Raw genomic sequence first — 18,976 nt, 5'->3', positions numbered from 1 at the left:
GCACATACTAGTACCTCGGTTGCAGGTTTGATCCCCAGTCACTCTCTCAGCATATCCTCGGGTGAGGATTAAAATAAAGAAGAAGAAAAAGGAAAGACTATCTGGTAGTAGTGGAGAGGATGGCTGGGGTGGGGGAGGGAGCCTGGAGTCCAGGGAGCTAGTTGAGGAAAAATTACAATAGTCCAGTGTAGACAATTGGACTATTGAATATCCAACTAAGGCAGTAGCAGAGAGAAGGGAATCAGAGCACTATATTCTGTGAACTTGTCTTGAAACAGTATTTGCATGTTATTAATTTGATTTTAAAATATCTGGAACACTTTTGTACCTCCACTTTCTCCATGGTCTGCTGATCCTTTTCTGCAGGAGTAATAGAGGAAAATGAACCGGCATTATTATCTACTGAATGGCCTGAGGCAATTCACTCTGCTCCTCGGATCTTAATGATCTCATTTAAATTAGATAATGTTTTACCTGCCTGAAGGCAGAGAACTGGACTACTACAGAATGTCTTGATGATCTTTTGGACTTCAGTGAGTTTCTTTTTCTTTCTTTTTAAAAAGATTTTAATATATCTTTTTATTGATTTTAGAGAGGAAGGGAGGAGGAGAGAGAAACATCAATGATGAGAGAATCATTGATTGGCTGCCTCCAGGCATGTGCCCTTGATGGAACCGAACCTGGAACCCTTCAGCCCAGAGGTCCATGCTCTATCCACTAAACCAGTGGTTCTCAATCTTTCTAAAATCCTGATTTCTGGGCCTCATCCTCCGGAAATTCTGTTTCTTTGTTACTAATGTTGTGGCCCCAACCCATAACAAAGAAACAGAATTTCTGGAGGATGAGGCCCAGAAATCAGGATTTTAAAAAGATTCCCAGGTGATTCTAATGTGCAGCCAAGGTTGAGAACCACTGCACTAAACCAAACCGGCTAGGGCTATTTTTAATTATTTTTCAGAACCCTCCACCATCTACTCTTCCCCAACAGCCATTTCATCATGGTCTGGGAAAAGTTACTTGGGGTTCTCTCTGGGGGCCATATAACTTCCCAGTGCCTCCTAGAGTTGTCGTTGAGGCTGGGAAGGAAGCCTCTTCAAATCCCAGCTGGAAGAGGAAATTATGGCTGAATTAAGTGACCATTGCATCCCAATTAATAGTATGTCTACTCTTGTTACCTAAAGTAGGGAGTAGGGTCGGTGTAGGCCACGAAAGGCCCTGGAGCCAAAATCTCAGGCGTCACCCCAACACGAGTCCCCACCAGCATCTGGCATCTACCCAGCTTCACTTCTGCTTGGGGAGCAACACCATCCAGCGCCAGGGAGGTCTCTGTTTCCCTCAGTCATGCCCAGTCCGGATCGTAACTCGCCCCACCTACACCCCACCCAACTCTAGTCGGCAGGGGCGCCAGTCACAAGCCCCTGGACACACCTCCTGTTGCCTCTGGAAAGCCAGAGGGACTCTTTCCCTTTCCCAGGGCTCCTCGGGGGCGGGGCCCACCTGTGCCCTGGGGGCGGGACCTGAGCGGGGGCGGGACAGGTGGGTGAGTCGCCGCGGCCGGAGAAAAAGCCAGAGCGGGAGGGGGAGAGGAGAGAGGCGGGTTGGCGCGCACCTAGGGAACCTCCGGGTGGGCAGTGTGTGCGAGCCAGCGAGCGAGCGAGCGGGTAGGGAGGGAGGCAGCGCGCCTGCGACGGGAGAGGCGTGGAGAGGAGAGGAGAGCCGGGCGCGGAGGACACTCAAGGAGGAGGAGCGGCTCCTGGAGAGACCTGGCGCCCGAGAGCGGCGCCCGTGCGCGGCGCCCGCGCAGCTGACCGACCCCTGGCGCGCTGAGCCGGAGCCCGCGCCTCGCTGGAGCGCGGCCGGGGGAGACAGCCTCGGCTCGGCCCTGAGACGCTGGGCTGGGGCTGGGACCCCGCGCGCTCGGGGCGCTGGGCCCGGCCGGGGGCTGGGGCTGGCGGCGGCCGCCGGGGCGCCGCGCCATGGGGAGTCGCCGAGCCGCGCTACTCCTGCTGCTCCTGCGCTCCGTCAAGCTGCTGCGGCGGCGCTTCCGGCTGCTGCTAGTGCTCGCCGTGGTGTCCGTGGGGCTCTGGACTCTTTATTTGGAACTGGTGGCGTCGGCCCAGGTCGGCGGGAACCCCCTGAACCGGAGTAAGTAGCATCGGGCGGGGGCGGGAGTGGACGCGGAGGTGGGAAGGGGTAGTTCCGCTGGCTCCAGCCCTGGCGAGACCCGCCTCATCCTCAGACCCGGTTTTGAACTCGTTTTCGCCTCCAGGTGCTCGGCGCCGCCCCGCTGCCTACTCGGGGAGGGAGAGCCGAGCCCGGGCCTGGCCGCCGGGCTACATAGGGTCGGGGCATCCTCGAGGCTGCTTGCTTCTCCCATCCTAGGGCGACGGTACGAGAGGCTCCCCGCCCGCCCGGTGGAAATGCTGGCTGAGACTTGGGGTGCTTCCAGCGGCGCCGGGCTTGCAGTTCCCCAGAAGGAGACACGGGCGGTCCGCGCGCGGGCAGTAGATTTGTGTCTGGGATGCCCTCGGCCGTCCTCCCCAAGGCCGCGCGCTCTTAATCTGCGCGGCCCAAACTTTGCTCACCGCCTTCTCTAGGGCTCTCTCCATTTCGCCTCCTGGTGCGTTCCCTGCGGTTCTTTATTTTAACAGTGCCTCCTAGACCTACCTCTCCTTCCCCCTTCCCATATGCCAAGCCACTCCTCCTAGCTCCTTCCTCTGCCTCCTAGTCTCCCACCTTCTCATTGAGCCGTCCCCTCCCCTAGTCATGGCCATCCCTGCAGCTGGGTATTTGAAACGAAGCCCTCCTTGGGAACTCTACCCAATTTATCAAACTCCTCAGACCTTGCTCAAGGAAACAATGGACAGCACGATGGTTCAATTAATGCCTTTTAACTGTGCCTCAGTTTCCTTCTAGGACTATGGAGGGGAAATGGTCTCTCTTTTTACAGTAGACTTGGTTATCTGAGGGGACTTTCAATTTTCTATTGCTGCAACTAACAAGTCAGACTCTGAAAGTGTCAGGGATTGTAAAAAGTCAACGTAATAGCTGGAAGGAGTGGAGAGACTCCGGAATCCACCAGGTTCCCTTCCGAGGCACAGGGGCAGAGGTGCAGAGTTCTAGCACATTTCTCCATCACTGCGCTTTCCCCTCTCAGGAACTGAAGGAGTGCCTGATGAAATTACTGGTGAGAAGATTCTCTGACAGGTCCTTGCGTCAGCTTCTTTGCCCAGAGTTGGGTGTGGTGCTTTGTCTTCTGTAGCCAAAAGAAGAAATCACTAGCTCAGTAATTGGGCTGGTTCACAGTAGAAATGTTTATGGTGAAACCTCTTACTGTGTGGCAGCTGAAATAAATCTGGTTGTGAGTTGGGAGACAGGTTCCAGTTCTGGTTTTGTCACTAACTAGTTGGGGAATCAAGGGAAAAATGGCAGCTTCTCAGGTAGAGGGAGGAAGTTGGACCCAATGACCTGCAAGGTTTCTTTCAGCCTGGTTATTGGGGTTATGTGATCTCCCCTTCTTGATTATTTCCAGGCCAGAGAGCTCAACACATCTTGAGGAAGGCAGTTCCACAGCTCTAAGAGGAGAGGGCTTCCTTCTGGTGACCCAAACCTGCCTCCCCTGAGCCTTGCTTTCCCCTCTAATAGACAGTGAGTCTACCCTCCCATACCCTTCATAGTGCCAAGTGCATGAGTCCAGCTGGAGTGCAGGTGGGAGGCCCTGGGAGGGATCTTCCTTCTTTTCTCCCTGGGACGGGACACCTCTTCTCAGTTTTATTAATGTGATGGCCAGTGGGATCCTCTGCACAGTTCAAAACAGAGGAAGGCAGTTATTTCATGACCCTGAAATCAGTGACCTCCCTTCTTCCTCCCTCTCCTCCAGCACATACTTTTGCCTCAAATGTGCTTTCTCCTCAGGCCAGAAGCAGTTGCCATCATCAGGATCTCACACTCTATCTCCTGTTGGCTGTCTCATCCTCAGCTATCAATTCTTGGGTCTGTTTGGTTTCCCTTCTAGTTGAATCTTAACTCCGACTGGGTTTCCTTATTTCTTGTTTCCTTTTCCAAACTGACTCTTCTTCAGAAAAATGTTCCCAGCTTCCTTTTCCAGAATTGGCTTTCTGTTTCCTTAACCACCATTAAAAAAAAATAAAAATCCTCACTTGAGATATTTTTTTCCATTGATTTTTAGAGAGAGTGGAAGGGAGGTAGGAGGAGGAGAGAGAAAAACAACAACAACATTGGTGTGAGAGAGACACATCGATTGGTTGCCCCAACACCCCCCGCCAACTGGGGCTGGGGATTGACCCTGCAACTGAGGCACATGTATGCCCTCGATGGGGACCCTTTGGTTCCTGGGCTGGCGCTCTAACCACTGAGCAATTCTGCCAGGGTTCCTTAACCATCATTTTTAAGGAAAGTCCAAGCCTGGACACTGATGGATCACTTAGAACCCTGTAGCCCATCTGCTCTACAGGGTGGCTTTTCACCCTGGCCATCCCATTGTGTTCTACTTTTTTCTTTTGGAATGAGATTTAGACAGTGGCTGTGGTTTCTGGCTCCTTGTCTTCCATCCTCTTTTGTTTGTAAGAAGCCCAGACATCTTGTATCAAAGTCTTCTTCTCCTTACAGGTCTTACTCCCAGCTCAGAGCTATTCATCTGAAGGGAAAGCAGGGGGGTGGGGCGGGTGGTGAGAATTAGGAAGCAGAGAGGTAGGAAGGGGTGGCTAGCATTCCCTCCTCTAGACCCTGGCCAATCCACAGCAACCAGGGTAGTAAAATGTCCCTTCCCAGAACTATACCCGTGGCCTTGACCACAGCAACTGGAGTCCCCCATTTGGCTCTGCTCCTCAACAAGCCACCCTGCCTCCTCCCTCTAGCAGTACCTCCCTGCCAGCTCACTCCACCACCAGCTTTCCTGTCATCTGTAAGGCCACCCTTCATTAAAGAACCTTTCATTTGCCTGTCCCTGTGTGACTGGTACATCAGTCTGGTGCTGGGAGAAGTATATGGAGAGACGACAGTCACAAACCCTAGGGTGGTAAAGTAATGACAGGGGAGCAGGCTTCCTGCTTCATCTTTATGGAAATAGCTCAGTAGTTTAAGATATGGATGATGTGCAATTTCAGTTCCACATGTAAAAAAAGATACAACCACAGTTGGAGTAACTTCAGAGAAAAGCAACCAAAATCATTAACGATAGAAAAATGGGTCCCTTGGACAAAATAATTAGAGCTGTTCACTCACTCATTTAAACAAATATTTATTTAGCACATACTTTGAGCAAGGCATTGTACTATATCACTTAGATATAATAATAACTAAGGTTATGGTTTCTGCGCTCTCAATAGCTTTCTCTAGTAGTTTGGGTGCACATATAAAAATAATTACAATATGAAACAGTCATTAAGTTTTACAAGTGTAGACTCTAGGTCAGCGGTTCTCAACCTGTGGGTCGCGACTCCTTTGGGGGTCTGACGATCCTTTCACAGGGGTCGCCTAAGACCATCGGAAAATACATATATAATTACACATTGTTTTTGTGATTAATCACTATGCTTTAATTATGTTCAATTTGTAACAATGAAATTGGGGGTCACCACAACATGAGGAACTGTATTAAAGGGTCACGGCATTAGGAAGGTTGAGCACCACTGCTCAAGATGTTGCTGTGACACTTCTGGTAATGGAATACAGCTCTTTCAATTAATTTCATGGAAATGGTGACATTTCAGGAGATATTGAGGAGTTTGTAAGGTTTTTTTGGTTGTTTTTTTTAAATGGAGAGGGAGAGAGATAGAGAGTTAGAAATATCGATGAGAGAGAAACGTCGATCAGCTGCCTCCCGCACACCCCCTACTGGGAATGTGCCTGCAACCAAGGTACATGCCCTTGGCCGAAATCGAACCTGGGATCCTTCAGTCTGCAGGCCGACGCTCTCTCCAGTGAGCCAGACCGGTTAGGGCTGTAAGGTTTTAATGGATACAGAAAGAGAAGGCTATTCCAGTCAGAAAGAGCACTGTAAACAAAGACCAAGAGACAAGGGAAAGTTAGGGTTTGGGAGTGTTGAGCAGCGGGTCTGAAGGAGATTATGGAATGATGCTGTATTATGAAAGACTTTGAATATCAACCTTAAAGAATGGCCCTTACAGATAAGAGCAGAGGAAGTTTTAGAATAGGTTAGCCATGTATGATGGAACAGGCAAGGGTAGCAGTAAAAGAAGTTCATGGTACTTTGGTAGGGACGATGGTGCTAGAACAGGGTACTGAAGGTTACTTGCTGAGGCTGGCATTAGTCCGTTAGCTGCTGAGTCATAAAGCTTTCCTAGGGGCAGGTCAAGGTGGTAGTGGGGCATTCAGAAGGCCTGGGGCAGTCACTGTATCCCAACATGTTGATAAGTGTTTCAGTAACTGGTACAGCTGTTCCAGTGTATACTGGCTGAAAAGCAGCCTGGGAGCAGACTATTATTGGAAGTGAAAGACTCTCCATTCTGGCAGGTTTTAACAAGTTATACCCATTTGTTCAGATTGAGTTAGCTAAGTCCTGCCTGAGGGGAGAGGTCTGGACTAAAATGGTTTCTAGGTTCTTTGCTCTATAATTGACCTGCTGGGACCAACTTGGTGCTGGAGCCAAGAGATGGTGTTTGGGCACAGAGCCAGGGCTGGATGACCCGGTGCCCCAGCTTCTTTCTAGATCTCCCAAGGCTGGGTCGGGTGTATCCCCATTTAAGTGCCAGTTTTACCTGCTGAACCCAAAGTGTTCTCAAGCTCAGGAATTAATCCGCGTTCACTGTATTAAATCTGTAACACACTTCTCTGGTTGGGTCTTGTGATTGCTAATTGACTTGGAGTGGGCTGGGGAGCCACACCCACAGATGTCAGGCAGACACTTCAGCTCCCGGGGTCACCACAGCCATTCCAATTTGGAAAGGATACAAACCCAGTAACGGAGGTAACCTGGGGCAGAACAGTAATCTGAGATGCAGGCAGGGAGAGGGAGAAACAAATGAGACAGATGTGTGGGCAGAGCAGGGATGGCGTGGCTTAGAATTAAAACTCAGAGCACAGGGAATGGAGAAAGGAAGGCTTCAATGTGTGCCGTCTGACCTAGGACTCTGTCTCTCTCTGCCCTGGCTGGGCTGGTCCTCTTTCCCATGCGTGGAACCTCTGGCTCCCGTTCCTGTGCCCTACTTACCTGTTAGGCTGCCAGTCGGGTCACCCAGCTGTGGCGCGTAACTTCAAATCAGTATTCAAATCTAGTCACATACTAGGCACTCAAATACTTTCTGCTTATAAATGGTAAGCTCAGAATTTCGGAACACCTGACAGTTTAATTTCCACTGGCAGATACTTTAGCAGTGACCAATCTAAGAATAGAACCTAGGAATTACTGTTCCTGGTACCATAATACATATAAGCAATAGCCTTTAAACACAAATGCAAGGGATAAAAATTAAGCCATCAATGCTTTTTTTTTTTTATATGTATATATTTTATTGATTTTTTACAGAGAGGAAGGGAGAGAGATAGAGAGTTAGAAACATCGATGAGAGAGAAACATCGATCAGCTGCCTCCTGCACATCTCCTACTGGAGATGTGCCCGCAACCCAGGTACATGCCCTTGACCGGAATCGAACCTGGGACCTTTCAGTCCGCAAGCCGGCGCTCTATCCACTGAGCCAAACCGGCCTCGGCAATGCTTTTTTATTATAAATGTTTTCTTCGGACTGACCACTGTGTACCAGGGACGCAGTGTGTGACAACAGGAGCCCTTACCCAGACATTGTGTCTCCTTTCCCTGGTCTCTTTAGTCCCTGTTCCCCAGAACTGTAGCCACGGAGCCGCTCTCTCTATCCCGCCCACCACCCAGGGCCCCCCACTCTGAGATGAGGCCCCATTCACCTGCTGGTGGTGCTGGGCTGCTTACTGCTCTCTGTGCTGAGAGTTGTTCAGGAGCCCCGTGTGGTTATAATTGCTTCGCAGCACAAGGTCTTTGAAGCAACCGCTTCTGTGCTGGTTGTAGGAGTGGCTGGTAGTTGCACTGCAGTAATTTTCCAGGCCACGGAGCCTGGTTTTGCCCCCCTAGTGCTGGGCTTTATGGAGCAGCGCAGCGCAGCCATCAGAGCAGAGTTTGCTTTGGAATGGGGCCTAGAGGCTGTTCTTGGAGTTAGCCGCTCACTGTCTAGTTTTCTGCAAAGTTCCACCAGTCTCAAAATCTACCCTTTTATTTTCCATGAGCACTTTCCTTTATATTCAAGGGTAATGAGGTCTAAACTAGGCCAACCATACATTTTGCACTTTCAGACAATCCTCCTTTGACTCTGCGATCCACAATTAATATATTTATATGTTATGTGATATAAGCAAAACACTATTGGAAGAGGTGAAAATAGTTTGGGCTGAATATGTTATATATTCTGAGCAAAGCATGGTGGATAGATCTTTAAATTTTTACAGACTCTTAGGTTCTAACAAGTGCTGCTTGTAGTGTTCGAAGTATCCACAAGACAAGACAGAACGAATATTATTTTTACCTTGTGATTTTTAGTATATAATTTATTTTTTATGCTAACTTTTTTTTAAAATTTCTTAACTACTAACCAACTTTTTAGAAAAGGGTGCAAATTGTCCTATGGTCCCTGGTTTTGTGTGTGTGTGTGTGTGTTTTAACTTTTCATTGAAGTACCTTATATGTACCGAAAAGTGCACGTATAAGTGTACAGCTTGGTGAATTTCCACAAATTGAGCATACCTATGTAATGAGCACCCCACTGAAGAAACAGAAAATTACCAGCCCCCCAGCAGCCCACTTTGGGCTTCCTTTCAGTCACTACCATAGCATAGGTATACTAACTTAGGAAGTGGCAAAGAAAGACCAAGGACCTAAATGCTATGAGATACAGCCCTGATAAATGCTCCACTAGAGCTGCTGCAAGGACAGGATTGAGAAATATTGCTTATCCTGTGTATGAGAAATATTAGAAATAGCTAGCTTCTCTTGAGCAATCGATTTGTTTTAATTTTATTGGCTATGTAAGTTGTAAAACCACTCCGGCTTCTCCCTTTTTTGTTTTTATTAATCCTCACCCAGGTATATTTTTTCCGTTGATTTTTAGAGAGCGTGAAAGGGAGGGGTGAGGGTGGGGAGAAAGAAAGGGAGGGAGAGAGAGAGAGACAGACAGACATTGATTGGTTGTCTCCTGCATGTGCTCCAACTAGGGCCGGGGATTGAACCTGCAACCCAGGTATGTGCCCTTGACCAGGAATCGAACCCACAACCCTTCAGTGTGTGGGTTGATGCTTCTCCCTTTGTGTTGGTCATTAGAAAGCTTCAGAATTCAATTTATGGCTCATCTGGGGAAAAGGGGAAAAGATTTTATGTCCTATATTTTGGTATCAATTTTATCCCTATACCTTTACTTTTTGTTTCCCCCACAACTTCTTCTAGTTTATGTCACTTTATATTCTGTCCTTATAAGCCACTTTAATTTTTTTTTATAACCAAACCATGGCACAAAATAAATCAATAAAAGTGCTATTATTTACATAAAAATATGAAGGAGAAATTTACACTCATCTATAATCCCACTACTCTGACCAGAGATTATTGAAAAAAAAAAAAAAGAAGAAGTATAATAAGCAGTGATAACCAGGAATACCTTAAACAAGAATTGCACATTAAAAAAACAAAAAAGCTCAAAATCATTTTTTGTGTGTGTCTTAAGTTTATTTAGATATTGATAAATTTGAATGACATTAAAAAATAAATATCCACCTTCTGTATATGAAAAGAATATCAAAAGCTTGGAATTTACTGACAGATGTTGGGGCCTAAGCCACCTTTATTTTAAACAATGACATAAATACAAGGAAAATTCAGTAATCCTTGGGGCACCACTGACATTACTGATGAAACAACCCAGGCAACTTGCCAAGAAGGCCAGGAAGCTCAAGCTCGTCCTGTGGGCCCCTACATACCCCCCCCCCCCCCCCCGACTCATGGGGACACTGTGAGCATGAATCCTGGGCTTATAGTCCCTTTACTAACAGATGAGAAAATAAGCCCAAGGAAGAGCTATTACCTGCCTCTTCTACCCATTTCTTTTAAACTGTTCTGTGGTGTGGAACAGAGGCAATGCTTTCGTCCCACTCTAGCCGGTAGAATTGTGCTTTATGGTGTCAGGACCTGGGAGGAGGGCCCAAGGATAGGAAAAGGAGAAAGAAAGGTCGGATGGGAATGGAGAAATGACATACCAGGTGACCAAGGATTTTATATATATAAATGCCCAAGAAATTGAGTGATGTGTATTTTTCAATTTTTATTTACTTTGCAAATCCTGAATGAATGGAGAGGTGATTCGTTTTAAAATGAAGTAAAATGTTTGTGGAGCATTTACTTTTTTTTAGTGGGGCACTAAGTGGGCTAAAAAGTATTGATGGTTCCTGGAAAAAATTAAGGAATTTGAAGACAGGGCACGGTTCAAATCCAAGTTCTACTACTACTCACCAGTTGCAAGACCTTGTTGTATAAGGTACTTCTTCCTTTTCAAGCCTCAGGTGCTTCATCTGGGTAAGAGGGTTATACTGTCCTCTCTGTAGAGCCTTTCTTATAACTAAACTAGTGGCCTGGTACACGAAATTCATGCAGGGGGAGGTGTGTGTGTCCCTCAGCCTGGCCTGCACCCTCTCCAATCTGGGAATGTTTGATGGGCAGTTGGACATCCCTCTCGCAATCCAGGACCACTGGCTCCTTACCGCTCACCTGCCTGATCGCCCCTAACCACTCTGCCTGTGGGCCTGATTGCCCCCAACTGCCTCTTTCTGGCCTGATCACCCCTAACTGCCCCCCCTGCTGGCTCGATTGCCCCCAGCTGCCCCCCCTGCAGGCCTGATAACCCCCAACTGCCCCCTCCCCCTGTCTGCTTGCCCCCAAATGCCCCCCTCCCCCACCTGGTCGCCCCTAACCGCCTCTGCCTCAGCCCTGCCATCATGGCTTTGTCTGGAAGGACGTCCAGAAGGTCTCCTGGTCTAATTAGCATATTACCCTTTTATTAGTATAGATAAGATTTAGTGAGCCTACCACATATTAAGTGCCCAATTAGATTTAACATAAAAGTAGCACATATTAGGAGCTCAGTGAATGCTGGTAGGAATTAGGGAATGGCTGGGCAGGCAGGCATGGATAGGTATGTTTTTCAACTAGCCCTTTTGCCAATACTTTTTCAATTTCTCAGACCAAGACACAGCTATGCCCAGTTTCTTAGCAGTTTCCAGGCCATCCATGGTCAGCTCCTGACACCAAATACACATTTCTTTTTATTTTTATTTTTGGTTAATCCTCACTCAAGGATATTTTTCCATTGATTTTTAGAGAGAGTGGAAGGGAGGGGGAAGAGAGAGACACATTGATTGGTTGCCTCCCTCGTGCCCCAGCCTTGGCCAGGATCAAGCCTGCAACTCAGGTATGTGCCCTTTACTGGAATCTAACCAGGGACCCTTCAGTCCACAGGCTGGCGCTCTATCCATTGAGCCAAAGCAGTGAGGTCCAAATACACATTCTTTAACCACTCTTTTCTCCTTGATGTTCAGCACTGCCTCCATCCTTCCTTTCGGATTCTAGGTAAATATTTGCATTGGGGGGAAGGGCAGGTCAGAAGGCAAGGATTTTGCTGAGAATGAGAGAAGTTGGGGAATGTTCCATGTCACAGAAGCTCAGCAGTTGGGAAAAGCTAGCCTTTCTCTCTGCTGCATGCCTCTTAGTACTCGAGGATTCCTGGGACTGGAAGGCAGGAACATTGGGTAGGTATCTCAGTTTCAGGCCTATCTTTGTAACTGACTTGTGGAGGATCCTTTTCTCTGGAGGGCTTTAGTTTCCATATTTTTGGAATGGGATTCTTCTTTCAGGGGTAGGTCAATCTTTGACATTCTGGCCCTGATCTTTCAAGACTCAGTTGCCTGAACTGAGAGGTGGCAGCAATCCCATGCTTCTGGCTACTTGGTCTCCAAGGTCATCTCTCACAACATGTTCTCCATACAAGCAGTTGCTTCAAAGATTAAAGGCCTCTCTGCTGAGATCTTCTTACAAATCCTCTGATCCACTCCTTTCCACCCTGCCTGCCAAGCCAGGGTTCAGATGGACACGTGCAGGCATGCACACATGCACCACACCAACCAGCTGACCTCCTAACTGCTCACCACCACCACTGAGTCAAAAATTGGTGGTGGGTGTGGGGTGCAATTTGGGGGGTGTGGGAGAGGAGGGAGGACATTGAGGATTTCTTCATGAACCAGGGACAGAGTCTTAATATATATTCTCAGTTCTTGGTTTTCTTTTTTTATTCCAGCTGAGTTGAAGTCCTGAGGAAAGGGCCAGGAAGATGAGGAACACATCTCAGGCAGACTTCCACCAGCAGCGGCAGGGAAATTGCACAGACACAAAGAAATGGGAAAACAGGGAGAGAAATTGAGGGAGAGACATCGACCCCATTTTTTCATTTGATTCAATGACTAGTTTTATTTGGCTCTATTTCAAACTTGGTTCTTTTAAAAATACTGTATTCTTTTGCTTTTAATAATTTAAAACTAATTTGTTGAATCTATTATCTGAAGTTGTTAGTTGCCCCAAATTAAGAGGCTGCCAAAGTATTAGCATCTGCGTGCTGTTCTGACATTCACAACTTAATTTATTTGGCCCCTGAAAATTTCCCTTACATTATGGAGAGGTTAACTATGTAAATAAAGAGAAGTATGCCAGATTCTATATGTACTATTTCTTAGTATTTTGCTGTATTTCTCAAAGTTCTTTTAAAAAAAAATATATTTCTTTATTGATTTCAGAGAGGAAGGGAGAGGGAGATAGAAACATCAATGCTGAGAGAGAATCATTGATTGGCTGCCTCCTGCACGCCCCCTAATGGGGATTGAGCCCTCAATCCAGGCATGTGCCCTTGACTGGAATCGAACCCAGGACCCTTGAGTCCATAGGCTGACGCTCTATCCACTGAGCCAAGTTGGCTAGGGCTGCTTAAATTTTTAAGGCCCTCTCCAGCTCCAGTAGTCTATGATCATGGGTGTATGTATGTATGTGTGTGTGTGTAAGTCTAATCAAAGGTGAGTATTTCCATTGGAGGAATATAGCATAAGCTAAGTAAAAGTTTAGGGAACACAAATGTTGTAGTGCAGAGGCTCACACAGTATGAAGGAGATGAGGTTGAAAAGGTGGTTGTGACACCTTGGAGTGTCGAGTGCCAAACTACTGAGTGTGGACTTGGTAGAGAGAGCAACATAAACTTTTTTTAAAAACTATATTTCTTTATTGATTTCAGAGAGGAAGGGAGAGGGAGAGAGAGATAGAAACATCAATGATGAGAGAGAATCATTGATCAGCTGCCTCCTGCATGCCCCCCACTGGGGATCAAGCCCGCAACCAAGGCATGTGCCCTTGGCCGGAATCGAACCCAGGACCCTTCAGTCCACAGACCGACACTCTATCTACACTGAGCCAAGCCGGCTAGGGCCAACATAAACTTTTTAAAGCAGGGATTTGGTATAATAGAAGGCAGGGTTGTCTTATAGCCACTGATCTAATTCTTCAGACATTTATTGGACACCTTTTATGTCCTAGGAATTATGATTATAGGTAGGTTAAGTTGTTGTAAGTTTGCAGGATGGCTTGGAGATAGGCCACTCAGGTGGTTATTGCAGTGACCTAAGGTGTGGGTGATGAGTGCATAGCTGAGAAGGGTGTCGGAAGAAAACAGAGCTGTCAAAGACAGAAGTGACAGTTGGACAGTAGAGTTTATATACATAGAGGCGAAAGAATACTCAAATTCTGGGTTTCACACATGGTTCCCTGGCCACGTTCTGCCATGATCATTTTAATTAAGGGCTATTTTGAAAACCTAGCATCACAAAAATGTTCTCAGGGGGGAAAAAGTGCTTTCATTTCTCTTTACACTTTCCTCTCTGGACCTTGGATACATAGGGACTAGGCACTTATTCATTGAATACATACTTAATGAGCACTCGGATGTGCCAGGCACTGTTGTAGGAATTAGGGACATAGAAGGGAACCAGAAACTTAAAGGCTTTACTTTCACGGAGCTTATATTTCATGAGAAAAAGACAGATAATAGACACATAAAAAAAGATAATTTCAGATGGTGATGAGGTTTTGGAAGAAAATGAAATATGGTAATGGCACAAAGTTTCTGGATGGAGGGGTAAGAGAAAAGACTAGCTTGGAGAGTGAGGGGTCTCTCTGAGAAGGGATTCCCTAAAATAGGTAATTTAGGGATAAAGGACACAATTAAGGATTAAGCACTAACTGAGTGTCAGGATTACTAGTACCTCAGGAATTCAGAGAATGGGAGCTGAGTAGAAGAGGGAAAAATGTAGAACGGGGTCATTGCTCATATCAGGATGAGCATCTCCTTCCTATCGCCTCCCGTTGTCCTGAAAACAATGCCCTTCTTCACCTCCCTGGCAGGAATAGAGTCTGCCTCAACTCCACTGGGAGTACGAGAGAAAGGTACTAGCCAGGGGCTCTGGCTGAACCTGAGGTGAAGCAAGGCTGGTTGTTTTCCTCCTTATAAACTTGGATCTCAAAACCAGGATGCGGGGAGAGGGTGGATTATTGACAGCCCTGTTGAAATTAACTCTGTTCCCCCTTCCCTCACAGCGGTTTTTTTGTACCTCCATTAGTGCACTTATCAAAGTCTGCCTTGCATCAGAGTTATTTATGTCTGTGTTTTTCTTCCCCCACGAGATTGTGAATTTCTAACGTGCTGGACCTGGGCATTCTTTCCCCTTTTATCATCCTGGTGCAGGGGCTTTTTTACCTTTGTGGCTTACATGCTCTTATAGAATTTGATGAAGAAACTGTGGACTCTCTCCCCAGGAATTTGCCTGCCCACTCATATATTTCGCATGCTACTTCGGGGAGATTCGCAGGCCCCTGACACCTATCCATGGATCCCTAGTTAAGAACCCTGCCTAAGTGCTTTGCCCAATACTTGGTACATGGTAGGTTCTCAGAGTTTGATTTACTTGGGGATGTCCTCCCAATTAAGTGTCTTTACTCTAGTTGTAGGGCAGAGATGTTAGGTGGGAGAAAGAGAGCCAGGAAGCAGTCCCTCTGATCGGAGATGCAGAAGAGTATGTGTAAACTCTGGAAGTAACCATCCAGAGAGCAATAGCTTCACCCTCGCTTCTTGTCCATGGAGAACCTGAGTTGGGGTCTCCCTACCTTGGGCTGGTCTTCTCTCAGATTCTTTAAAAAAAAAAAAAAGTTCGTATTGTAGAGAGAGAGAAGAAAGGAGAGAGAGAGAAACATCCATATGAGAGGGAAACATCCATGAGAGAGAAACATCAACATTGATTGGCTGCCTTCTGCACACTTCCTAATGGGGATCGAGCCCATAACCCAGGCATGTACCCTGACTGGGAATCGAACCGGTGACATATTGGTGCATGCATGGGTCAACGCTCAACCACTGAGCCACACTGGCAGGGCTTCTCTCAGATTCTTCTTTGTTTTTAATTTTAAAAATGTATTTTTTATTGATTTTAGAGAGGAAAGGAGAGGGAGAGAGGGCTAGAAACATCAATTATAAGAGTCATTGATTGGCTGCCTCCTGCACGCCCCACACCGGAGATCGAGCCCACAACCTGGGCATGTGCCCTGATCGGGAATCAAACTGTGACCTCCTGGTTCATAGGTCAGTGCTCAATCACTGAGCCATACCAGCTGGGCTCTCTCAGATTCTTGAATGCTGCTCTCCAGTGTCATGATATTCCTTTTGCTTGCCTTTCAAAACTGCCCACCATTCCCATCTCTTCCCTGAAGCTGCCTTTAATTATTTCAGTCCCAGCTGACCTCATTCTTTTTGGAAGTTTTGTTGCACTTAAGTGGTCTGAAACTCATAGTTGACATTTTCTTTTATTATTTTTTAGATATTTTCTTTTACTTCTACTTCATCCGGATTGGTCTTGTGTACTCCAACTAGGTTGTTTAGACAAGCCAAAGATGGCTCTAAGGTAGTGGTCGGCAAACTGGCCCCTTGAGTGTGGCTCTTCCACAAAATACCACGTGCGGGCGTGCACGTACAGTGCAATTGAAAATTCGTGGCCCATGCCATGGGGCCAAAGAGCCGCATGTGGCTCGCGAGCCGCAGTTTGCCGACCACTGCTCTAAGGTATTGGTCATGGCTGTTTGCTCCCCACAAGCATTGATGGCGTGCTTGGAAGAGACAGGTGGCTAACTTAGAATTGAGTCTGCACAGCCTTCACTGTGCCCATCCTTTCTGCCTTAATGTCTGAGATTGCTGTTGTGTCCTCCATTCCATCTGGTAATGTCTTTTACTCTTCTTTTTTTTTAAAATATATTTTTATTGATTTCGGAGAGGAAGGGAGAGAGATAGAGACATCAGTGATGAGAGAGAATCACTGATCGAGCTCTCAACCACAACTGGGGCATGTGTCCTGACCAGGAATTGAACTGTGACATCATGCCTGGTTCATGGGTGGCTCAACCACTAACCCATACCAGCTGGTCTACTCTTCCTTTTCTTTCTTCATCATAACATAGTGGTCAAGAGCAAGTCTCTAAAATCAGACTACCTGAGTTTGAATCCCAGTTCCAATGCTTGGTAAGCTGGGCCTCTATCAGCAGATTCCTGAGCCTTAGTTCCTTGTCCGTAAAATGGGAATAGTAACAGTAGTTACTTCACTGGGTTTCTGTTGTAACAATTACATGAAATAACGCATATAAAGGACTTAGAATGGCTCCTGATACATAATGTTTAATAAATATTAGCCACTATTATTATCATTTAACCAGCTTTTAGAGCCCAGTTTTTCTCTCTGATTGGTTTTTGGATATTGCCTTTCACAAAGAATCCTGGGACAGGAATGGATCTCAGAGATTTTAAAAATCTATGATGGAAAATATCTGCATTTAAAAAAAAAACGATTTTAGAGAGAGAGGAAGGGAAGGGAGGGGGAGAGAGAGAAACACTGATGGGCTGCCTCCTGCAGGGGATCTAGCCCACAACCCGGGCAAGTGCTGTGATCGGGAATTGAACCAGTGACCTTTTGGTGCATGGGACAGTGCTTAACCAACTGACCTACACCGTCAGGGCAATACCTGCATTTCTTATTCCAGGCCAATGGCAGACATCTCCAATAGAACTGATCACAGATACAGTCTCAATTTTTCTCAAATAGCTTGCCATGCAGTCACTACAAATTGATTTGAGTTGACTCTTTTTTTTTTTTTTTTTAGTATGTATTTTATTGAGTTTTTACAGAGAGGAAGGGAGAGAGATAGAGAGTTAGAAACATCAACAAGAGAGAAACATCGATCAGCTGCCTCCTGCACATCTCCCACTGGGGATGTGCCTGCAACCCAGGTACATGCCCTTGACCGGAATCGAACCTGGGACCCTTCAGTCCGCAGGCCGACGCTCTATCCACTGAGCCAAACCGGTTTCGGCTGAGTTGACTCTTAAAGAACATTAAAATACATCTGTTTGCCCAACCTCCTGATTTTACCAATAAAGAATGTAAGGCCTAGAGAGTGTTAGGCAACCTGCCTAGACAGTGCTGGGCTCAGCACTCCCCAAGCTTTGGCAGTGCTCTTTACAGCACGCTGCACCATTGCCATCATGCCATTGCTCATTCTCTTTTTGTTTGCTAAGAATGCTTCTTTCAATGTCTGAGTTTCACGAGGTCCCCTTTTTCTACCCGTCCAAGCAATCTGACATGCATATAACCTGTATTCAAGTTTATTTATGTGTTCTTGCCAGTGAAATAGCCTGAAGTTATTGCTACCTTGCTGGTGGTGGATCATGTGCCCAATTCAGCTGCTGGTAAGGGTGATCTGTGGGTTTTCTGAAATGTCTCCAGTGACTTCCTGTATAGATATGGATGGTTGAGAGTAACCTGTAAAAGAACTTGTTGTTGATATTAAATTGTCACATTGCAAAGGGCAGGCCAAGAGTTGACATTTCTCATCTAACAGGTCCCTTTGTTCCTCTCTCCCATCTTCAGAATAGAGCCCATACTATTAAAGAAGTATAGAGCTTTTTATTTGAGGGAAGGGGTTGGCTGAACCAACAAAAAGTTATTCTCCCAATTTAGGAGGCTGAAGTCCAAGATCAAGGTGTTGGCAGGTTTAGTTTCTTCTGAGGCCTCTCTCCTTGGCATGTAGATGATCCATGTCTTCATATGGTTGTCCCTCTGTCTCTAGAGCTGCTTTAAACAAAATAAAACAAAGCAAGAACACAAAATAGAAGTGGAGTTATGATTTCCTCTCTCACCTCTTTGAGTTGAGGAGGGATGGGGAATAAGAATAAACGAAGTTAATTTTAAACCAAAAAAGTCTCAGAATACAGGAATCATGAAGCCCTTTGGTAGGAAAGTACATATTTTTAAAAATTGTTGTCTTCTCCCTTATTCTCCTCTCTATAGAAAGATACAAGCTGGTGAGAGCTGGTATTTTCATAATCCTAGTCCTTGTCAGCAAATGGAAGTTCATTGCTGGCAGTTCTATGTGGGGGGAACAGGTATACTGGATGACAAATTGAAGAAAAATTGCAGAGGTAACAGTAAGTGGTTCAGAACATGTTTGGGAGAGTGCAGAGAGGAGGTGAAAAAATAACATTCAAGCTTGATTTAGCATATTGAATAAGAATTCAACTTTGCTCTGATGCATGAACATTGGAAAAATGTTCGCATAAGGAACATTCTACAGTGGTGACATTTTAATTGTATTTCTCAGGAAACACTACCTGTCTGTTATGGAAGCAAGAACTATTAAATTGAAAGTTTTTAATTTATCACTTTGAGAAAAAAGCAAAGGCACAAACTGCCTAAGGTATTTGTTGATACAAAAATTAGGCAAGTTCAATTTCTGGGAAATGGAAATATATTTTAATATTTTTAAGGAAATAGTTATGAAATATTTTTAGTGCCCCA

General features: G+C 46.1%; 1 protein-coding gene across 1 annotated transcript in view; it reads left to right on the top strand.

Moving 5' to 3' along the window:
- Positions 1-1,976: 1,976 nt before the first annotated feature.
- B4GALNT3 (beta-1,4-N-acetyl-galactosaminyltransferase 3) overlaps positions 1,977-18,976 on the top strand; it is a gene marked incomplete at both ends in the record, with an annotated part of 94,002 nt that continues 77,002 nt past the window's right edge. Inside the window, one exon of the mRNA XM_081083656.1 lies at positions 1,977-2,145. Within this exon, the coding sequence (XP_080939782.1) occupies positions 1,977-2,145 (169 nt within the window). The remainder of the gene's footprint in view (positions 2,146-18,976) is intronic.

This window comes from Myotis nattereri (genome assembly GCF_964212035.1).
Source record: "Myotis nattereri genome assembly, chromosome: 2".
Taxonomy (NCBI): Eukaryota; Metazoa; Chordata; class Mammalia; order Chiroptera; family Vespertilionidae; genus Myotis; species Myotis nattereri.
This window is presented reverse-complemented; position numbering and strand designations above follow the sequence as displayed.